Genomic DNA, 22,340 nt, shown 5'->3' with positions numbered 1-22,340 from the left:
AATGCCACATCTGTCATATAATAAGATCCTATATATAATTTGTTCTGTTGTTAGGGTTTCCATTTTCTTTCAATTTCTTGGTCTATCCTTTTACAGTAGTACCTTGCTTTAATTACTGTAGCTTTCATTTTAAGTCTTGCTATCTGGGAGAGCAAGTTCCTTCTTAACTATTCCTCAAAACTGTTCCTATTTCTAAAGTTGTATTGGACTATTCCAGGCCCTTTATTCCTCCAAATAAATTTTAGAACCAGCTCCTCAAGTTCCATAAAATACTGTTAGGGTTTTGATTGTAATCACATTACTTGTATATAGTACATCAGTTTGGAGAGAATTACAATATTTATGATATTGAGTTTTATAAATCTGTTCTATTTCTCCATTTATGAGAATGAAAAATGAAAGAATGGTCTTTCAAAAAAGTATCATAATTTTCTTCTCAAAGTTCTTACACACTCTTTGTTAGAGATTTATTCCTATATATTCCTCAAATTTTTTGCTATTATAAATAGGCTCTTTTTTCAAGGCACATTTTCAAACTGGTTTTTACTTTTGTATAGGTATGCTGTTAATTTTTTCATTTAGCAATCTTGCCAAAAATGCTGTTGTTTCTGATAGTCTCTTGGATTTCCCAAGTAATCATATTGTCTTCAGATCAGGACAGTTCTGGTTTTTTCTTTGTACTCCCACACCTTTTAGTTCTTACCTTACTGCTTTAGGCTATGACTTCCAGTGAAGTGTTGAAAAGAAAGATGGTGACAGGCATTCTTCTCTTGCTCCTAACTTTAAATACACAGTCCCAGTGATGTTTGCTATACTTAACTTTTATCAGGTTAATGACATTTCCTTCTGTTTCTTGCTTGCCAAGGGTTTTTATCATGAATGACTGCTAAAACTTTTGGAGTTTTTTTCTAAATCTGTCGAGATGACCATATAATTTTTCTTTTTAAAGCAATTAATATGGTGAATTATATTAATAGATTTTCTCTTACTGAATTATTTTGTCTTCCTGGGATAAATTCACTTGACCATGAAGTAGGAGTTTTACCCTAATAATTTCTTTTAATTTTTCACTTTTATTTTCATAAATGGTCAGCTTTTTTTTTTCTTACATTCTTACTCTCAAGTTTTTGAGGGTTTTTTTGTTTGTTTTTTGTATCATGGTTATACTAGCCTCAAAATGAGTTGGAGAGCATTTCTTCTTTTTCTGTGTTCTGGAGCATTTTGTATAAAATATGTTTTACTTCCTCTTTGTAGGTATGGTGGAACTCAATTATAAAAACCATCTTGGTCTAGTGGGGTTTGTGCTTTTTTGTATGCTCGTTTGATTTTTATGGCAACACTTAACCTACTGATTTAATTTCTGTAGTGTGTAAGGTATTTGTTTCTTTTTTAAGTCAGTTTTGGTAGTTATACTTTCTAGAAAATTCTCCATTTTATCTGTTACTTCAAATTTGGGGGCATAAATTTGTAAAGTTCTCTTACGATTTTTAAACCCTCTACCAAATCTGTATGCCCCTTTTCATTCCTGATATTGTTTATTTGTGCCTTCTGTTTTGCTGGATCAGAGGTCTGTTTTATGCATCTTTTCAGAGAACTAAATTTTGATTTGGTTGATTCTTTAGTCACTTTCTTTTCAATTATTATTTACAGTTATTTTTTATTATTTATTTATTTTACTCACTGGTTCTTCTCTAACTTTTTGAGTTACTAAATTCTTTAGTAAAAACTAAAAGACTAAAAAAGTCTTTTCTAATGGAAACATGTAAGATTATACATTTTCTTCTAAGTTCTGCTTTTAGGTATATCCACAAGTTTTGAATGTAGTTTATTTATTGGTGTTTGGTTTTCATTTAAAAAAAAAAGTCCATTATTTCTTCTTTGACTCATGAATTATTAAAAGTATATTTTTCAGTTTCTAATTGGTTCTCAGGGGGCTACCTTTTTATTGTTGATTTCCAATGTTATTGCATTGTAGTCAGAAAATATCCGTTATATGGATTCTTAAGTATTTGTTGAAGTTTGTTTTGTGGATTATCAGTACGTGGTCCTTTTTTGGTAAATGTTCTATGTGTGCTTGAAAAGATTGAATGTATATTCTCTATTTGTTGGATGCAGGTTTCTCTGCATATTCGTTATGTCAGGATTATGAATTGTATTGTTCACATCTTCTGTATTCTTCTAATTTTTGCCTTCTTGAGCTATCAATTACTGAGAGAGGTGTGTTAAAATCTCTCACTATGACCATGAATTTTTTGACTTAAAACTTTTTTTCTTTATGTATTCTGGGGCTATATCATTAAGAATGTTTAGTTTCAGAACTGGATTGTTACACCTCTGTGGAGAATTGGTCCAGTTATGTAATAACCCTCTTTTATAGCCAGACATGCTTGTTGGCTTAAGGTCTATTTTGTCTGATGATAATATAGCTATGACAGATTTCTCTTGGTTAGTTATTTTCTTGATGTGTCTTTTCACATCCTTTTACTTTCAACTTTTCTATGTCATTATGTTTTAGGTGTGTCTCTTGTAAACAGCATATAGCTGGATTTTGTTATCTTATCCAATGTGAGAATCTGTCTTTTAACTGGTGAGTTTAGTCTTTTTATATTTATTGTGGTTACTGCTATATTTGGACTTGTTTGTATCATTTAATTTTGTGCCATTTACCATGCTTCTTTTTCCCTTCTTTTCTGATTGGTATTGAATTGATTGTATTTTCTTCCTTTTACTTGATTGGAAGTTTTACATTCTATTTCTAGAATTTGTAACTAGTTGTTTCCTGTAAAATGTTAACAAGCATACCTGACTTGACAGAGTCTAATCATTCTTTCCATCCTCTTCTTAGGATGCTTCAACTCTTATCACTGTCCTCCAGTTTTACATATTATTGTTGCCTAGTATTTTAGTTTCATGTTGTTTTTATTCCCCCATTGATTATTATCATCATTGATTCCTACAGTAAATATTTTATTTTGATTTAAATATGTTGTGTAATTTTTTCCTCTCCATTGCTTCTGACAATTCATTCTTTTTTCCTGCTAGCTTTTTTCAGTAAAGGCTAGGGACTGGAAAATTTATTCAGTCTTCCTTAGTCTGAAATACTTTTATTTCATTCTTGAATGGTAATTTAGCCTACAGTTCTAAGCCCAAGTAAAGTTACTTTTCTTTGTCACTTTGGCAGTAGTATTTTGTTTTTGTTTGGCTTCTCCTCCTCTTTTTACTTTTAAGAATTTTCTCTGTTAAAAAAAAAAAAGAATTTTCTCTATCTTTGCATATTCTCTAGTTTCACTATGATATGCCACTGGGCTGGTGGGTAGAGTTGCAGCCCTTTAGCAGGTCCTCGGGTTTTATAGGGGAATTTCAGTTTTAACATCTCAAGGCCTCATCTCCTGGCCCTGCTGGGCAATAGCCCAAGGCCCTTTCTCTTACTAGTCTAATAACCACTCCCAGGGCTGCCACCATACAAGCTCTCAGCTCTCTCTTCACTTGTCTCTCTTGAGGATCTCTCATTCTTTCTTATGATCTCAATTATACATTAGAAAACAATTTTGTTATATTTTATCTAGCATTTTAAGGTGTTGGAAGGGTTTCTCATTAGCCTACTCCACCATTTTTCTAGAACTAGAGGTTTGGTCATGCTCTTTATTGCTTTATGCCCACACATCAGAGAACATTGTGAAATGGGATTACTGCATCAGTTCCCCATGTTGATACACCATTCTCTGGGTTCTAGCTGCAGGCTCCAGATTCCTGACTTTCTATTCAAATTTTATCTTGAGTTTCTGCTTATAGCTAAATTTTTAGTTCAGCTGAACACAGCCTACTTTTAGGATGGTATGGTGATAGATTGATTTTATGCTGATGGGGAGATAGGGAAGTATGCCCTGGAGGAGCTGGTAAAGGATCCTGCCTTATGGAAAGAAGAAACCACCTGGAAATGTTCTTTCCATTATACATTTCCTCCAGAGGCAAAGGAGAAGATATGTTAAAATTCAACTTCTTTGGCTGAAAAGGAGAATTGAGAATGTTCTTCAAGAATTGCAGTGATTGTATTGAAAATGTAATTAGAGTCTTTCTTCCCTGGTCCTGAATCCTTTGGTTAAGCCAGAGATTTCCTAAGGATGTTTTGTTTTCCCTGCCTGTAATTGCCTGCTGCAGCTACCTTGTTCACTCCCAACACTTGTTTTCACATTCTCAGGTGAATTACCCTGCTTTCTCTTTTATCTTCTACAGTAGTCAGAATACTCCTCCTCCCCTTCATCACATCATTTCCCTGATGGTTACATAACAGTTGATCCTGAGTATATATTAAAGTTAAATTCCTTAGCCTGTCACTCAAAACAGGGGTCTTCCAGCCCTCTCTGTAATTTTTTTGTTGTCTTCTTTTATCAGCTGGCTCTTTATCACCTCTTCAACTTCGACTTGCTATGCTAATTCGTATATCTTGTTTTTGTTTACACTTTCTGCCAGGTCCTTATAGGTCATGTCTATTATTTTCTTTAAGATTTCTTCCAGAAGGTCTTCCTTGTTTTATCTTCCATATTCTTTCTTTCTCCTGCCACATTATATAATTGTCCTATGTTGCCATACATTTGTGTTGCTCTGTTTTTGTTCTGAGAACGTTCATGAAGTATCTTTTTTTTCCCCATTAGCTTGTGGACCATTGCCATTTAATCCCATGAAGGACTGGAACTGTCACCTTTTGTACTCTTCCTTCCTACAAAACAAGCACTGTCAAAATAGAACAGTGAAGTAGGAAATAAATTCCCTTTTTTCTGTTGAGTTGTTTATAGTCTGAATAGATAAAACAATGAAACAATGAGCCCATAAAACCTTATATAATTGTTAGACTATGTGCTCATGTTTCTAAGTACCTCTGGAACTAGAGAAGTGTTTTTGAAGATCTTGTTTTGTGTATAATTATAGAAGCAGAGAAGATTGCACAAGTGGCAAAAATTCGGTTTCAGCAGAAGGTGATGGAGAAAGAAACTGAAAAGCGCATTTCTGAAATTGAAGGTACCTCAGGGAGAAAAGAGGCTCTGACCATCCTGAACTGCTTCTCTGTCTCAGGGACTGGGTCTGGGTTATGGTGGGTGGTCTGGAGGAAGTAGCTGGCCTGATATTCTAGACAAATTTTTTTTTTAATTGCCATTGTGTATCTAGCTCTTTTGTTTGGTTTGTGACTATGGGAAACCCAGCCTTTCATTTTCCATCCTTAAGTTGGGGCTTATTTGTTCTCAGGCAAAGTAATCAGTTTTAAAGAATATACAAGATAAGAAGCCCCACCACCACCAGTTTCTTTTCTACCCGTCAACTAAAAAAATAACCAAACAATTAGCTGGGGAAAAAAGAAGCCCTGATTGTCGTAGAGGCTCCCAAACTCTTGATTACACATAGCGGGATGTCGATGTTCTTAGCTCACTGTCTTGAAGACCAGATATTCAACCTCTTTTGCTTATATGATGATGCTACCTATCATTCTACATTAACTGATTCTGAATCAGATTTGAAGGGGATGGAGACAGTGCAAATAAATAGAGCAGAGCTCTCATGTCTGGACTTAATTATTAATACTTAAAGCCTAGAGCCTGGGTGGGGTGTGAGGCTTTAGGTGATGAGGGGTGGAGGAAAGAAGGAGCAACTTAAGGTGGAAAATGAAGTGGGTTCAGACGGGCTGAGAGTTAAACTTGATATTGACCAGAGTATTCCCCTTTGAGAAGGAGTTGTCTGGGGACTGGGATTTGAAAACTGCAAATGTTGTTTTATGCCTTTAAAGTAAAGTGAATGATTGGAATATCAATCAGTGGATAAAGGGGCTTCTACTTAAGGTAGAGTCTGAACTCTTACCCAGCTGAGGAAATGGATTGCAACTTTGCTCTGTTTTAAACACCGACTGTTTTGCTTACTAGATGCTGCGTTCCTGGCCCGAGAGAAGGCGAAAGCAGATGCTGAGTATTATGCCGCACACAAATATGCCACTTCAAACAAGGTGACTGGCTCTCTGTGTCACTCTCCTAGTAATATAGGTTAAGTTTTTGCTTTCGCCTGTGGGGGTTCTAACACGATGGAGGCGATTTTATCCAGTGTCAAGGAAGGGTAGTTACCATCACACCCTCTAGAATTGGCCAGCCACTTGGAAAGACATATGTTGCACATTCTATGGGTAGAGAACTTTGTATAGTTCTTTATAAAAGTGGGGAGCTAGGACAAAGGCAAGCAGATATATAAACCCAGGTCAAATGCCATAAATTCATCCATTTGTCCTGCTGTATAAGGGCTCAATAATCAGGAAAGTTAAAGGTCTTCTGAAATGACAGGAGTGACAGGAGAGGAGTAAAGTTCATTTAAAATTGCTTCCCAGATCAGGTAGACCTTTGGGGTAGTTGCTAAGCTTGTTTAGAGCAGAGTTTCTCATCAGACATTCTTAGCATCTTGGGGTGAGATACTTTTTCATTATTGAAGCCTATCTCATGCATTCTGGCCCTTGGCTGCTAAACTGTCAGTAGTGCTCACCAATTATTTTAACAATCCACACCCCCCACCACACACACACGTTTCCGAATGCCCCCAGTTGAGTACTGCTTGTTTGTTGGATTTAAAAAATACTCTAGTCATGAGGAATTTCATATGTGGTAATTTGAGAAAGGAAGTTGGGTGATGTGTGGGTGAACAATTTTTGTATAGGGACTGGGGTAAGTTTAGGTCTAGAGAGTACAGACCTAGTTAGTAGGAATTATTTAATTAAAAGTCAGCTAGAACCCCTTGTAATCTGAGAAGGGAAGGATATAGGGAAGGATATGACCAAGGTTTATAAGGTTAATAATTATACAGTAGAGTGGAACAGAGGAAAAGTTGAGAAGGAGGTTGCTAAGGTATATGATGCAGTCTGAAAGGTTAGAGTCAAGATTTAAGGTATAGACAGGGCTTAAACTTTTTCCATTTAGGAAGGAGCAACATAATCTATATTCAGAAGTCTGAAGATACGGTAGCTTGTCAGAACGAGAGTTGTCAGTGCTTTGAAATCCAGTGTAAATTTAGAAATAAACTTAACATATTGGAGGACACAACTCTATAGAAACAGAACGGAATTTGGTCAAGATGAAGGCAAGATGAGAAATTTCAGTTTCCAAACCAGTGATCCAAATCTGTCATGGGAAAAGCTGCCCAGGCACAAGTGTCAAGACTTTGTCATTGATGTGAGCCTTATGCTGAAAGGGGCAGTAGTTTTATGCCATTCTGAAAAATGCTGTCAATGTGATAGCCACACTTCAAAGTGAGAGAGGGTCATTGGTAGCAATTCACAATTGAGGAATGATATTCAGGAGAACAATAGGGAAAATCTGTGTAAGGAAAGAGAGCAGTGACTATTGCACCAAAGTGTTCTGATGCCTTTGCTCTTGTTTGCCTCTCACAGCACAAATTGACCCCGGAATATCTGGAGCTCAAAAGGTACCAGGCCATTGCTTCTAACAGTAAGATCTACTTTGGCAGCAACATCCCTAGCATGTTCGTGGACTCCTCTTGTGCTTTGAAATATTCAGAGGTTAGGACTGGAAGAAAAAGCTCTCTCCCCTCTAAGGAGGCTCTTGAGCCCTCCGGAGAGAGCCCCATCCAAAACAAGGAGAGCACAGGTTGATGCAACAGGTGGAAATGTTCTCCCATATCAAGATATGGCCCGAGGGGTTAAGTGGGAACGATGGTTATACGACTTCAGATTTACAGAGAACTCATGCTCCGTCTGTTCTGCCTTTCCTGTGGTAGTCCTGGTTTATCAGCTGATTGCAGGATAGAGCCAGCTGTCTGGCACCCAGATGGTCTTTTCAGGTGCAGTTTTATCAAATATCCTGTGTATGTTCGTTTCTAAACTGGTACTCATGAATGAGGGAAAATCTGATGCTAACATACTGCCTGCACTGGAATGTTAAACACTAAATATTTAACAAGCTGTGTTTTTCTAAGCTGAGATCTATTGGATAATGTTTACATTGGTCCCCGGGGAAATGTGTGCTCAGTCATTCAAGAGATAGGAGGTCAGAGAAAAGGCGGCCAGGATGTGGTAAGTGTAAAGAAGACTGATTATGCCAGGACCCAGGCTTTCTCTTTTGGGTCTAGTCCCAGCATTCATCCATGTGAGTAGCATCTAGTCCGCTGAAGTTCCCCAGGAAATGATCTTCCACTTGAGCAACTATTTACTTGATACGATTTGCACCTTTTGTTTTCCTAGAGTCAAGATGGTGGCCTGCTGGGACATGCACCTTGCCACCCAATCAGAGATTCTTCATAGAGATTCCTAATCATTAGTTTATTGCATTAGTAGGCTCAGAGATAGAGCTTAGTTTGAAGTTTTGGGTGAGATGAAACCTTTGCTTTGAACCAAAGCTCTGGGGGCCATACATACCCCTCCACTGGGTGATGACTATCTCTGTCACTGCCCAGGCCATGTGTGACTAAGGTGCCTGGTTTTTAGGCTCAGACAACTCCTTCTATGTCACCTCTCAGCTCTGGCCAAGAGTGGAACAGGACTTTAACCAGAAATAGAAGCAGCATCCAGTTCCTAGCTGTTCACTGCACAGTGTTGTATCATAACTGCAGGAAGTTTTTATTTTTAAAACTGGATTTGGGGTACATTCATTTGCCCCGGTACCTCTGCCTAAAGGTCAGATCCTGGGGCTGCCATGGTTACTGGCCCACGGGTTCTCCTTCTCAACACTCATCAGGAGCCCACTGGGTGGATCAAGGAGTAACCTAGAAAGCACCCTTGGTCATCTTTGCCTCCTTCCCTCCTGGCCCTGAGATGCTGAAATCTAAGTTGTTCCGCAGCTTCCACCTCAGCTAGGAGATCAGGATTATTCCACTGACTTCCTAGGCAGCCAGTGGATTTAAACTTACATGAGAGGATGACAGAGTTAGCCTGTGGCTATGGGAGATCTGTTTCATCTGGATTTTTTTTTAATCTTAAGATTAACTTTCTTGAATCAGTGTGCCCTGTAGTTAGGCCTGAGTTTACACAGTTTAAGACACCATTTGTGTACACTGTGTTCAAGCCAGACAGAAAAGTCATGGGACCACTTCCAGAAACCTTTAAGCTAACTGTCAGTCTCATGACAGCTTCTGGGTTGTGCCAGACACTTAATACGGGAAAGGAGTCCCAGATTTGAGGTCTTTTCCCAGGGCCTTATCCTATAAAGGCATTTGTAATATGGAAAGAATAATTTTTTTGTTTTTGCTCATTTAATTATATACATTCTCTTTATGAATGAATTTTGTGTTCTCTAGCCCTTTTTAAAAGATTTTTGGAACTATATAATAAACTCTTTACCTGTCATATATTGTTGCTGCATATAAATAATGATTGTTGTGGGAAATCTGGATCATTGACCTTTTTTTTTTTCTTTTTTTTCTTTTTTTTTGTGGTACGCGGGCCTCTCACTGCTGTGGCCTCTCCCGTTGCGGAGCACAAGCTCCGAATGCGCAGGCTCAGCGGCCATGGCACACGGGCCCAGCCGCTCCGCGGCATGTGGGATCTTCCCGGACCGGGGCACGAACCCGTGTCGCCTGCATTGGCAGGCGGACTCTCAACCACTGCGCCACCAGGGAAGCCCTGGATCATTGACCTTTGTGCTTTCATTCCTAGAGATGTTTCCTATTCCCATGAGCTAAAAACTGTTGCCCCAAAGTGATGAATATGGGTTTTCTTACAAACCACAGTCTCTGGTGGCAGAGTTGAGGAACAGGGAAGTAGCACTGTGAAGTTCTCAAGAAAGGACTTCTGCTTAAACTCTCCGTGGAATGTGCTTCCCTGTGCTCACTGGGGCTCAAAGTCTGCCCCCGCCCCACCTTCAGGGATGTTCCTTTTGGTAATCTTGAAGTCTAAATTTATATGTGAAATGCTACCTTTTTTAAAAAAGAAACTAAATAAAATTATTTTACTATCAGTGATTTGTGTTTTTCCCATATGTCTCCTTTCTCTGTTGCTTAACCTGCTCCTCAGGCTGTCCTGCCCATTTCAGCTCGGAGCCAGTTTATTTACTACTTTAACTTAACTATAGACGCTCTCCTTACACTTTTCCCAGAAGCCTCGTGTAAGAATTTTGAAAGCAGGATTTCCATTCTTTCCTGACTCACGGAATTTAACAAGGGGTGTTTTGATTCCTTGTGGGATGCAGCCAGCAGCAGAGGAGAGAAGAGGGAGGATGGAGCATCGTGCCCCTCGGAGACTGCCTGAGAGCTGAAATACTTACACTGAGGAGGGGAGGGGACATTATCCTGAGGTGGAGAAAAGACAAACTGTATAAATTATAACTGGCAATGGTATGATATAATTAACCTCACTAATTCAGATGTTAACCCAGGAACCAGGGTTGGACCTGTTCTGCTCAAGCTCTCAACATTCCCTCCTGGGGACAATTTCACAGTGCTGTTGGGGCATCAGGGCTTGATAATTGGGAGTGCTGGGGAAAGCAGCCCTTTTACTCGGGTTCCTATGGGATCCAACCCCATAGTATCCTACATCTGTGGCTACAAACCAGGGAAATTTAATTCAAACTAATTATCCTGTAGGCTTTTGGTACGTCTTAAAATGAAATGATTTAGAATTAAGTGATTTCTGCCTCTTGCTGTGGGGAAGGAATTCTGTGAATTAGACGTTGTGGCTTCTGATTGCTTTAGGATTAAGTCCCAAGTGTATACACACCTCTCCAGCCCAAGTCCTTGAATGTACCTTCTCTCTGTCCCTTTGCATGTATTATTCCATCCACCTGGCCTACTTTTTCTCCCTTGTAGCTCCAACTTTGCTAACTCCTAAAGAGTCTTCACTTCTTCAGAGAGGTCTTCCGGAACTGCTTGCTCAGGTCAGCACCCCACGTTTCCCTGTTTGTAACACTCCACACGCCTCACATTACCTGCTTAATGTCTGTTCTCACAAATGTTTAGCTACCTGGGGGGCAGGGACTGTGACCATGCTCTTCCCTGGGATGGTATCTGTTGCTCATGCCTTGCACAGTGCCTGGCCCATATGAGTTGGTCAGTTACGTTGTGTGAAAGAACAAAAAGGATGAATATGAAAGGCAGGTAAGTGAGTAGTGGGGAAAAAAGGACATAGAAGTTAGGCTAGAGTGTCCACGTCAGGGCTTAGTGTGTAACCATGGGAAATTACCTAATATCTCTGAACTTGTTTACATATTCTTACAGAGCTCTTCAGTGGGTTCAGCAAGATCTGTTTATGCACCTGGAATAGTGATTTGCACGTGGTGTTTGTTGGGGTGCATTAGTTCACCCAGCCTATTGGAGTCGATATATGTTTGTCTCTGAGTAGCCTGTAAATTCCTGTGATGGACAGAGAGCACAGTGCCTGATACATACAAGTGCATCAGAAAACACACATTGAATTATGTCTTCAGCAGCAGTGACCTAAGCTAGCTGGATTTTAAATCTCAACCGCAGCCCTCCAGGAACATCTCAACAAGCTGGGCCAGCTTCTCGGCTATCCTCTGGTCTCTTGTCTTTGTGTAAGCATTTTAAACTAATTTACTGTTAATTCATTGCTCACTCCCCAAAGTGTCCATTATTATATAACTCGGAATGACATTTTACGTGTTTTCCTTACCACGTTTCTTTGGAATTAGTGCCTTTCATGTTTTTCTCCTATTACCTCTTTCTATCCATTTTTCTACCTTCCATCTGCTACAGGCTGAATGTGTTCCCCTAAAAGTCATGTTGAAGCCCTAATGCTCCATGTGATGGTATTTGGAGGTGGGGCCTTTGACAGATATTGGGTTAGCCAAAAGGTTCGTTTGCTTTTTTCCATAAGATGGCTCTAGTAGCGCTCAGTTGTCTTTTTTTTTTTTTTTTTTTTTTGGCAACACGCGGACCTCTCACTGTTGTGGCCTCTCCCACTGCGGAGCACAGGCTCTGGACGCGCAGGTTCAGCGGCCATGGCTCACGGGCCCAGCTGCTTCGCGGCATGTGGGATCCTCCTGGACCGGGGCACGAACCCATGTCCCCTGCGTCGGCAGGTGGACTCTCAACCACTGCGCCACCAGGGAAACCCCCGCTTAGTTGTCTTTAAATTCTTTCGAAACAATTTTGTTAGATTGTATTGTGACAGCTGTCATATCAGTGTGCGTTGAAGAAAAGCTTATGAAAATTGGTGAATTTTTGTGTAGCCATTTTAATATTGAAGATGGAAGAAAAACAACATTTTCGGAATATTATGCTCTATTATTTCAAGAAAGGTAAAAATGCAACTGAAACTCAAAAGAAGATTTGTGCAGTGTATGGAGAAGGTGCTGTGACTGATTGAACGTGTCAAAAGTGGTTTGCAAAGTTTTGTGTTGGAGATATCTTGCTGGACGATGCTCCACGGTCAGGCAGACCAGTTGAAGTTGATAGCGATCAAATCCAGACACTAATTGAGAACAAACAACATTATACCACGTGTTGAAAATCATTTGCACCAGCTTGGTTATGTTAATCGCTTTGATGTTTGGGTTCCACATAGGTTAGGCGAAAAAAGCCTTCTTGACCGTATTTCCACATGCCATGCTCTACTGAAACATAATGAAAACGCTCCGTTTTTTTTGTTTGTTTGTTTGTTTTGACTGCGTTGGGTCTTCGTTGCTGTGTGCGGGCTTTTTCTCTAGTTGTGGTGAGCGGGGGCTACTCTTCATTGCAGTGGCTTCTCTTGTGGAGCGCGGGCTCTAGGTTCAGGGCTTCAGTAGTTGTGGCTCGCGGGCTCTAGAGCACAGGCTCAGTAGTTGTGGCGCACCGAAAACGTTCCATTTTTAAAACAAATTGTGATGGGTGATGAAAAGTGTTTACTGTACAATAATGTGGAAAGGAAGAAATCGTGGGGCAAACGAAATGAACCACCACCAAGCACCCCAAAGGCTGGTCTTCATCCAAAGAAGGTGATGTTGTGTATATGGTGGGGTTGGAAGGGAGTCCTCTACTATGAGCTCCTTCTGGAAAATCAAACAATTAATTCCAACAAGTACTGCTCCCAATTAGACCAACTGAAAGCTGCACTCCATGAAAAGCGTCTGGAATTAGTCAACAGAAAACACATAATCTTCCATAAGGATAACACAAAACCGCATGTTTCTTTGATGACCAGGCAAAAACTGTTTCAGCTTGGCTGGGAAGTTCTGATTCATCCGCTGTGTTCACCAGACATTGCACCTTCAGATTGCCATTTATTTCGGTCTTTACAAAATTCTCTTAATGGAAAAAATTTCAATTCCCTGGAAGAATGTAAAAGGCATCTGGAATAGTTCTTTGCTCAAAAAGATAAAAAATTTTGGGAAGATGGAATTATGAAGTTGCCTGAAAAATGGCAGAAGGTAGTGGAACAAAATGGTGAATACGTTGTTCAATAAAGTTCTTGGTGAAAATGAAAAATGTGTCTTTTATTTTTACTTTAAAACAGAAGGAACTTTTTGGCCAACCCAATAATTAGGTTGTTAAGGTGGAGCCTTCATAAATAGAAGTAGATGAGATGTCTACTTATAAGAAGAGATGTCTTATAAGAAGAGATGTCTCGCTGGGCCACATGAGGACACAACAAGAAGGCCATCTGCAAACCAGGAGGAGAGCTCTCACCAGACACCAAATCTGCTACCACTTTGGTCTTGGACTTCTCAGTATCCCAAACTGAGAAATGAATGTTTAAGCCACCCAGTTTATGGTATTTTGTTATAGCGGCCTGAGCAGACTAAGACGCCAGCTATTTCAATTTTTTATCTTGAAGTATTTTTAAATCTTTCCTTTTCTTTCTGTAAATATTTACTGGGTATCTAGTATGCACTAGTTGCTGAGGCAACAAAAAAGACTTTTAGCCTTGTGGTGGAGGGGGGTGCGGTTTGGATGGTACAGCAAATAAATAGGCAAGTATGATAGTGTGGTAAGTACCACAGCAGGCAGAACACTGGATGCAAGGAGTACAGGTGGGGGTCAACACAGCCTGGTGGTTTCTAGGAGGCAGTGTCAGATCTGAGCTACATTTTTAAGGATATACAGGAGGCAGCCAGGCAACTGAAGAGAATGATGGTAATGGTGGAATGTGTTCCAGGCAATGGGAGCACCAGATGCTATTGTATTTTAAAATGCAATTCACTGGGTCCCCATGCCTCAACAGTGCCATGCAGGCAATTAACATGTTGTTTTTCACTGCAGGGTTCCTCCCATACTATGGAAGCTGCAGTCATTCTGCAGATGTATTCAACTCAGATATGCACAAGAATTAATATCCCGAGGGACAACCCTCAACCAATGGAAGAGAGGAGCACAAATGGTCAGAGAGGAGGTGACCCCTAAAACCTCAGTGGAGACAGCAGCCCTCCTGACACAACAGGAGAAACAATGTGAGCATCAAACTGAATACAATTCAAGTGTTCAAGTGCCTGGTATGTGCCAGGAAACCTAAAATGTGTTAAGTGTTGGACCAACAATGAACAAAACAATAGTGAATAAGACATAGTCTTTGTTCTCTTAGAATCAACAGTCTCATGGGAAGGTAGACCTTAATCAAAGAATTCCAACTATGATGAGGCTATACAAATGGGAAGAATGTACTACTGGTAGTGTAAAGAAAGAGAAGGGGGAGATAAAGAACGAGAAGGTATGCTAGCCAGTTAAGGATCAGGGAATAACAAAAATTCTACAAAATTTTTTTTTAATGAGCAAAGGATCTCAATAGACATTTCTTCAGAGAAGATATATAAATGGCCAATAAGAACATGAAAGATGTTTAACATCATTAGTCATTAGGGAAATGCCAATCAAAACCACGATGAGATAGGACTTTATACCCACTGGAATGGCAGTAACAAAAAAGACAGACAATAACAGTTGTTTGCAAGGATGGGGAGAAATGGGAATCCTCATACACTGCTAGTAGGAATGTAAAATGGTACAGCTACTTTGGAATATGTTTTGACAGTTCCTCAAAATGTTAAGCAAAGAGTTACCATAAGACCCAGCAATTCTGCTTCTAGGTATCTACCCAGAAGAATTAAAACATGTCCACACAAAGTGAACTGTATACTTTAAAAGGGTGAATTGTATGTGAATTATATCTCAATAAAGCTGTTACTTTAAAAAATGAAAGCTCACATGTGAAGCCTTATAACGTGAAGACCTCAGTTCAAGAACCTTCCAGGAATGGACCAAAGTTTAGTACAGGTATAACATTATCAGTGAGAATAGGAGCACCAAAAAATGAGACTGGTGAGGTAGGTGTCAAGAGGGGAGAGGATCATGGTGGGCCTTCTGAGTCTTGTTACATACCAGGGATTTTTCCAAAGGTTAGAAATCTTTCAAGCAAAACATTTCAGAATTAAAAATTTAAAGCACAATACCATTTATATTAGCACCCCAAACTATGAAATAGGTATAAATCTAACAAAATATGTATCTACAGGATCTATATGAGGAAAACTATAAAACTTTGATGAAAGAGATCAATGAAGAACTAAATAGATGGAGAGATAGTCCACGTTCATGTATAGGAACACTCAGTATTGTCGGTGTTACTTCTTCCTAACTTGATCTATAGATTCAATGCAATCCCAAATCAAATCCCAACAAGTTATTTTATGAATACTGACATACTGATTCTAAAGTATATATGGAGAGGTAAAACACTCAGAATAGCTAGTGTAATAGTGAAGAATGAAGTTGAGGCCATGACCTAACTTCAAGACTTACTATAAAACTACAGTGATCAAGACAGTGTGGTATTGGCAAAAGAAGAGACAAGTAGATCAGTGGGACAGAAAAGAGTCTAGAAATAGACCCACATAAATATAGTCAACGGATCTTTGACAAAGGAACAAAGGCAGTATGGAGAAAAGATAGTCTTTTCAACAAATGGTGCTGGAACAACTGGACGTACACATGCAAATATACCACTCTGGTTCAGGACTTTCATGGTGAGAGGCAGGGAGTATATGGGAGCTCTGTATCTTCTGCTCAATTTTGCTGTGAACCGGAAACTGCTCTAGAAATATAAAGCCTTAGTAATAAAAGGAAAAGTCCATTAAAAAACAAAAATTAAAAAAAAAACAAACGCTTTCAAGATTTTTAAGCAGGGAAATTGATTAGGTAATTTTAAAACTTCCCTTTTCCAACATGTTTACCAGTCCACTCTGTTTATTCACTTGCTTTCAATGTCCAGAACATTAAAGTTCTAACTTTTCAAACATTTCAAAGTCAATAATTTACCTCATTGTGGAATGTCTGCAAACAAATGCTTGCAAACAACTGAGCGTAAGCATCAGTGGACACTGGTTTCACAGAAAGTGCCGGAAGGAATACAGCAATGTATTAATATATGAAGTCCCTAAGCTACCTATGCCTGGGTTCTTCATGCACAAACCCATCATCGGCTATGGCTGCATCCCAGCCTAGTGGCCCCACAGCTAAAGGATATATGAATGCAGGCCAGTAAGGTTGGTTAATGGAAGCAAATAGTCTGCTGTGGGAAAATACAGAGAAATAGATGGCTCTGAAATTAGTGAAAAATAGTAAAGTTGAAACAAGAATTTTAGTGCTAAATAGATTTTTTTAATGTTTTCTGTAATTAGTAGGAAACAACAGTAGACTTTTTTAGATTTTGAAAAATATTTATTTTAACAAATTCCCCATAAGATAATGTCTAGATTCTGAGACATTACTATTAATAGTAAGATTTATCTCAAAGAATAAATAAAAGCATTAATTACCTTAAATGCAAATACAAGTTAGATAACGTTTTCAAATACCAACTAAGTAATCGGGTTTTTTTCTTTACTGTGATAAAATATACATAAAATTTACCATTTTAGCCATTTTTAAATGTACAGGTCAGTAATATTAAGTACGATCACAATTTTGTGCAATCATCACCATTATCTATTTCTAGAACTCTTTTTTTAATTAGATAAATTAATAACAAATTTTCGTACAAGGAAGGCATCAGATTGTTTCACTGTGGCATTTTATCAAACTTTTCAGGAAAAATAATACTAATCTTTTAATTAAAAATTTTAAAACTTTTATTAAAAAGAAAAAAATGGAGCACTTGCCTACTTATTTTATCTGGCTCTCATAAACCTGATATTAAAACCAAACACATTACAGAGAACAAAATTGCAAACCAATATTCCTCATGTACATAGGTACAAAAATCCCTAACAAAGTAATGGCAAATCAAATCCAGCAAAATAGAAAAGTTTTATTACATCATGAGAAAGAAGAGGTGTTCATCCTAGGAATATAAGGTTAGTTTAACACTTAAAAATCAATCATTGTAGATTGCAATTAAAAAAGTTTTTGGTTAGCTTTTTAATTTATTGTTTTCCTGCATTGGTTCTTCATTGCTACACACGGGCTTTCTCTAGCTGTGGTGGGGAGGTGGGGGGCTACTCTTCGTTGCGGTGCGCCGGCTTCTCATTGCGGTGGCTTCTCTTGTTGCGGAGCACAGGCTCTAGGCGCGTGGGCTTCAGTAGTTGTGGCTCACAGGCTCAGTTGCTCCACAGCATGTGGGATCTTCCCAGACCAGGGATTGAACCCGTGCCCACTGCATTGGCAGGCGGATTCTTAATCACTGAGCCACTAGGGAAGCCCTTTTTGTTAGCTTTAAAAAATTTATTTATTGGGCTTCCCTGGTGGCGCAGTGGTTGAGAGTCCGCCTGCCGATGCAGGCGACACGGGTTCGTGCCCCGGTCCGGGAAGATCCCACGTGCCGTGGAGCGGCTGGGCCCGTGAGCCATGGCCGCTGAGCCTGCGCATCCGGAGCCTGTGCTCCGCAACGGGAGAGGCCACAGCAGTGAGAGGCCCGCGTACCACAAAAAAAAAAAAAAAATTATTTATTGAAGTATAGTTGCTGTACAATATTATTTAAGTTACAGGTGTACAATATAGTGATTCACAAATTTTAAAGGTTAGGGACTTCCCTGGTGGTCCAGTGGTTAAGACTTCGCCTTCCACTGCAGGGGGTGTGGGTTTGATCCCTGGTCAGGGAGCTAAGATCCCACATGCCTTGTGGCCAAAAAACCAAAACATAAAACAGAAGCAATACTGTAACAAATTCAATAAAGACTTTAGAACTGGTCCACATCCCAAAAAAAAAATCTTTAGAAAAATTTTTTAAAAGTTATACTCTTTATAGTTATTGTAAAATATTGGCTATATTCCCCATGTTATACAATATATCCTTGTCGTGTATTTTATACCTAATAGTTTGTACCTTTTAATCCCCCAGCTTTATAGTTAATGAATCATTAGTGCTAAAAGGAAATAGTACATGTAATGGAGAGGCTTAAAAAATCAAAAGTTGCAGATTTTGTGAACAAGAGGTAGGAAAGATATGAATCCTCCCTAATCTCAAGCTTCAGGAAGGTAAATACGGCCAAAACCAATTCCAGGTTGTTTTTTTCCAAGTCCAAGAACTCAGACCAGCCTTTGGCTGGCAGGTCATACCCCGGGTGTGTGCAAGACTTTGCTAACAAGCAATCCAGACAGTTACCAACATCGAGTAGCTGAGATGGCACTGCTGGAAATCACTACTCTTGCTCTTGTGATTTGTGTCACTTGCCTGGTTTTGCTTTTTGTGTGGAAGAAAAGTCACAAAGGGGGAAGGCTTCCCCCTGGCCCAACTCCCCTTCCCATCATTGGGAATCTGATGCAACTAAACCTCAAGGATGTCCCTGCATCTCTCTCCAAGGTAAGGGTTTCATTAGAGGCTGGTCATCTCCAGGTAAGGGGGGGGTCATCTTCAGGTTATCTTCATGTCATCTTCAAGCGTTCTTAGTTTTACTCACCACTAAGACACTTGGGGTGTCTGTTTCTGTATTAGAAGACAGATATCTTTTTTTTTTTTTTCTGGATTGGATCACTTTAGAGCAGGTAGTGAGGTGTGTTAACCTGACCTGAGATATAGATTGAATTCTAGTGAATGGGAAAATTCTGAAGTCAGAACATACTTTGACTGAAAGGCTTCCAGTCCCCTCTGCGTGTAACACTTACCAAAAGGCAAGCCAAGCAAATGTAATAACTGTCCTTTTATATTATTATTACTATTTTATACTAATCTGTGGGATACTTTATGATCCTCCTTCTAAAGAGTGATCCCCACATCTTGCTCTGACACAGCCCAGCTCTGCTATGCTGACTGACAACATTCACTCCTTTGGAAATATTCTTTGGGAAAAAGTATTATCTCAATGAGTTCATTGTGCAAGCATATATTCTCCAGAACAACCCTAATTACTGTCCTCTGATGGATGAATAAAGAAAATATGATGCGCACACACACAGAAAATATGATGCGCACATATTTTTTAAAAAATAAAAAATATTTTTTAGAAATAAAGAAAACTAAAAATATGAGTATTATTAGTTTTCCTTAAAAAAGAAGGAAATCCTGCCATTTACAACAACATGGTTGAACCTTGAGGATATTATCCTAAGTTATATAAGCCAGACACAGAAGGACAAATACTATATGCACTCATAATGTGGACTCTAAAAGAGTCAAACTTGTAGGGAGCAGAATGGTGGTTGCCAGGGGCGGGGGAAGGGGGAAAATAGGGTGATGTTGCTCAGTTTTGCTGTAAAGAGGAAAGTCATGTTGCCATAGCTGGAAAGGACTAGAATCCAGTGCACAAGTTGGAGAATTGGGCCTTTTTTAGGAGCATGGAGAGTCATTTATATTAACAGAAAACTATGTACATGGGCACAGATTCAGGTAAACAAGTGGATGCTATGGTAGAAGCACATGGACATTCTCTTCTGGTTATTTCTATTATCTCTGTGAAATAGAGAGCAAAGTCATCAGCTGAGGGTGAGGTTGGGAGAGGAGGACCTGGCATTGTGTGCCCCAAAATATAGAGACACAGTCATTCAAAGAGAACAAAGGAAGTAAGTTTCATTTTCCTGGGACAGAGAAAAGAGGTACAAAATGGCAAAATTCTCTACCATTTAAGTTAAAAAAAAAAAAGGCAGAAAGAAAAAAATGGTGTCAAGTTTTGCTTCTTAGAAATAATTATCATAAATAAAAAATGGAGGATTATAATATACAAATGGATTTTTTAACAAATGGATTTTTTTTTTAATTTTTGGCTGCTCCACGCAGTTTGCAGGAGGATCTTAGTTCCTCAACCAGCACTCGAACCCGCGTCCTTGACAGTGAAAGCACGTAGTCCTAACCACTGGGCCGCCAGGGAATTCCCTAATGGATTTTTAAACATAATTTTATTTTTCAACAATTTAATTTAGAACTTGAACATGCTTCTGCACCATTGTACATCCTCATATAAGTAATTTCAAATGGCTGCTTTGAATTTAACTGCATGGTTGTAAAATACATTTGAAAACACCCCTAGCTGTCAGATGTTGTAGCACTCTATTTTTCCCCTTGGCACAATGCTATCATAAATATATAGATTTCATCCTTTTTAATACCTGTTTAGTGAGCTCTCCTTCTGGCCCTTATCCTGGCTGCTTCCTTCTCATCTTTAGTTTTACCTTAAGTGTTACCTCCTCATAGATTCCTCATCTATTTTATTGTTTTCCCATTATCATCCAACATAGTACATTCTTTATCGCTTTCATAGAATTATGCTCAGTTTCTATTGCAAATGTAGTTTGTTCGGCTATTTACTGCCTGTTACTTCCACTAGACTCTAAGTTCCATGAGGGTTCCTGGCACAGTGTCTGACACAGTATAGGTGCTTAGTAAATATTTGCTCAATTGTTGCATGTATAGATGAAGGAAAGAATGAATCCATGACTGTACCCCAGGTTAAATTCCTGAAAGGAAATTAATGGAGCAAAGTCTAAGCTACTTGTGAATCATTACTTAATTTCCACTGAAGCCTCCAATGGAGAGATTTCACAATAGCCCTTACAACCATTTGCATCTCTTTCCAGCTGGCCAAAGAGTATGGCCCCGTTTACACTCTGTACCTTGGATCCCAGATCACTGTGGTCTTACATGGATATGAGGCGGTGAAGGAAGCTCTAATTGATCAAGGTGATGAATTCCTTTACAGAGGACATATTCCAATTATTGACGATACCCAGAAAGGATATGGTATGTTTCAAAATAAAAGTTAATTCTCTTTAGCAAAAAAGTCTGATTAACCTAATGAGTGTCTGTTCTGCAACAAGCTACAAACTAGATGCTGCAATACTGCACTGCAATTTTGATACTAACTACCCAGAGTTAGTGCAGACTCCATAGGTTAAGGGCGTCATTCCCAAGAAGACTGCCCTCACTTGTGATGTCAGCCACAAGTTCAGGAGTCTCCAGGTTACCCACACTTCTGACCAACTGGCTAAAAATTCAGGGTTTCCGTGACCACCTCAGGTTCAGTAATTTGCTGGAATGACTCACAGAACTCATAAAGGTGCCATACTTACAATTACAGTTTTATTTATATGAAAGATACAAATGGAGAGACACATAGGGCAAGGTTTGGGAGGGCCCAAATGCAGAGCTGTATTCTCTTCCAAGGAAGCAGAATGCATTACCCATTTGATGCATTGATGTGTTCACCAACCAGAAATTTCACCAGAGCTTGGTGTCCAGATTTTTTAATTGGAACTTCATTACTTGGGCACGATTGATTGACTCATTGGCCACGTGATAGAACTCAGTCTCTAGCTCCTTCTATTCCTTGAAAGTCAGGAGGTCAGGCTGATATCACTTGGCTGAAAGCTCCAATTCTCTAAATACAGAGTTGGTCTTTCTGGCATGGAGCCCCACCTTGAAACTGTCTAGGGATCCACCATGAGTCACCTCATTATCATAAACTCAAGTGTGATCCCAGGGACTCAGCATGAATAACAAAGACACTTCTGAGTTAGAAGTGGGCATATCCAAGCGTTTAGAAGCTCTCTCCCAGGAACCAGGGACAAAGACCAGACAAATTCTTTTATTATTCAACAGATGCTCTGATAACTCTATTGAGATAAACATCAAAAACAGACTCCAAGTTCCTTTTAAGGTAAATCTGCAAATATGATTGTGATAAAAATCAATCTGGGAACATTTTGAAAAAAACAGTTGTTACCTAGAGGTCTTAGGGTTTAGGGAGCTGGAGAAGCCACGCTTGGGGTTGCATTTCACAGGATACAAAGGCTGCAGTGGCATAGTGGCAGCAACAATAAACAGATGACTAGGTATAGAAATTACTGTGTTTTCAATGTCAGCCTGGTTTGGGGATGGGGGGGTTGGGGGGCGGTGGTGAGGGAGCTGGGGGGTGGTGGTGAGGGAGCTGGGAGAGGGTGGTAGGATCAGAGCGGTGACACAGGGAGCTACAATGGTCTTAGTCAAGCTCAACTTCTTCAGTGGGACA

General features: G+C 39.4%; 2 protein-coding genes across 8 annotated transcripts in view; both read left to right on the top strand.

The window, feature by feature from the left end:
- ERLIN1 (ER lipid raft associated 1) overlaps positions 1 to 14,974 on the top strand; it is a 41,616-nt gene extending 26,642 nt beyond the window's left edge. For 2 of the 6 annotated variants that reach the window (XM_027112313.1, XM_027112314.1), the window contains exons 10-12: positions 4,927 to 5,016; positions 5,910 to 5,989; positions 7,415 to 9,327. In XM_027112313.1, the coding sequence (XP_026968114.1) occupies positions 4,927 to 5,016; positions 5,910 to 5,989; positions 7,415 to 7,636 (392 nt within the window). In that variant the 3' untranslated portion in view covers positions 7,637 to 9,327. The other 4 variants (XR_003433885.1, XR_003433884.1, XM_027112312.1 and 1 more) reach the window with 4 other exon arrangements.
- A 3,205-nt stretch (positions 14,975 to 18,179) lies between these two features.
- LOC113623309 (cytochrome P450 2C23-like) overlaps positions 18,180 to 22,340 on the top strand; it is a 32,787-nt gene continuing 28,626 nt past the window's right edge. The window contains exons 1-2 of one of the 2 annotated variants that reach the window (XM_027112311.1): positions 18,180 to 18,703; positions 20,911 to 21,073. In XM_027112311.1, coding sequence (XP_026968112.1) covers positions 18,524 to 18,703; positions 20,911 to 21,073 — 343 coding nt within the window. In that variant the 5' untranslated portion in view covers positions 18,180 to 18,523. Of the gene's footprint in view, positions 18,704 to 20,910; positions 21,074 to 22,340 lie in introns of those variants that run through there. The other variant, XM_027112310.1, reaches the window with a different exon arrangement.

Source organism: Aethalodelphis obliquidens, unplaced genomic scaffold, assembly GCF_003676395.1.
Source record: "Aethalodelphis obliquidens isolate GAN/ISIS:26980383/991018 unplaced genomic scaffold, ASM367639v1 scaffold11, whole genome shotgun sequence".
In the NCBI taxonomy this organism is placed as follows: Eukaryota; Metazoa; Chordata; class Mammalia; order Artiodactyla; family Delphinidae; genus Aethalodelphis; species Aethalodelphis obliquidens.
The sequence above is the reverse complement of the archived record's forward strand: the minus strand, read 5'-3'. Positions and strand labels throughout refer to the sequence as shown.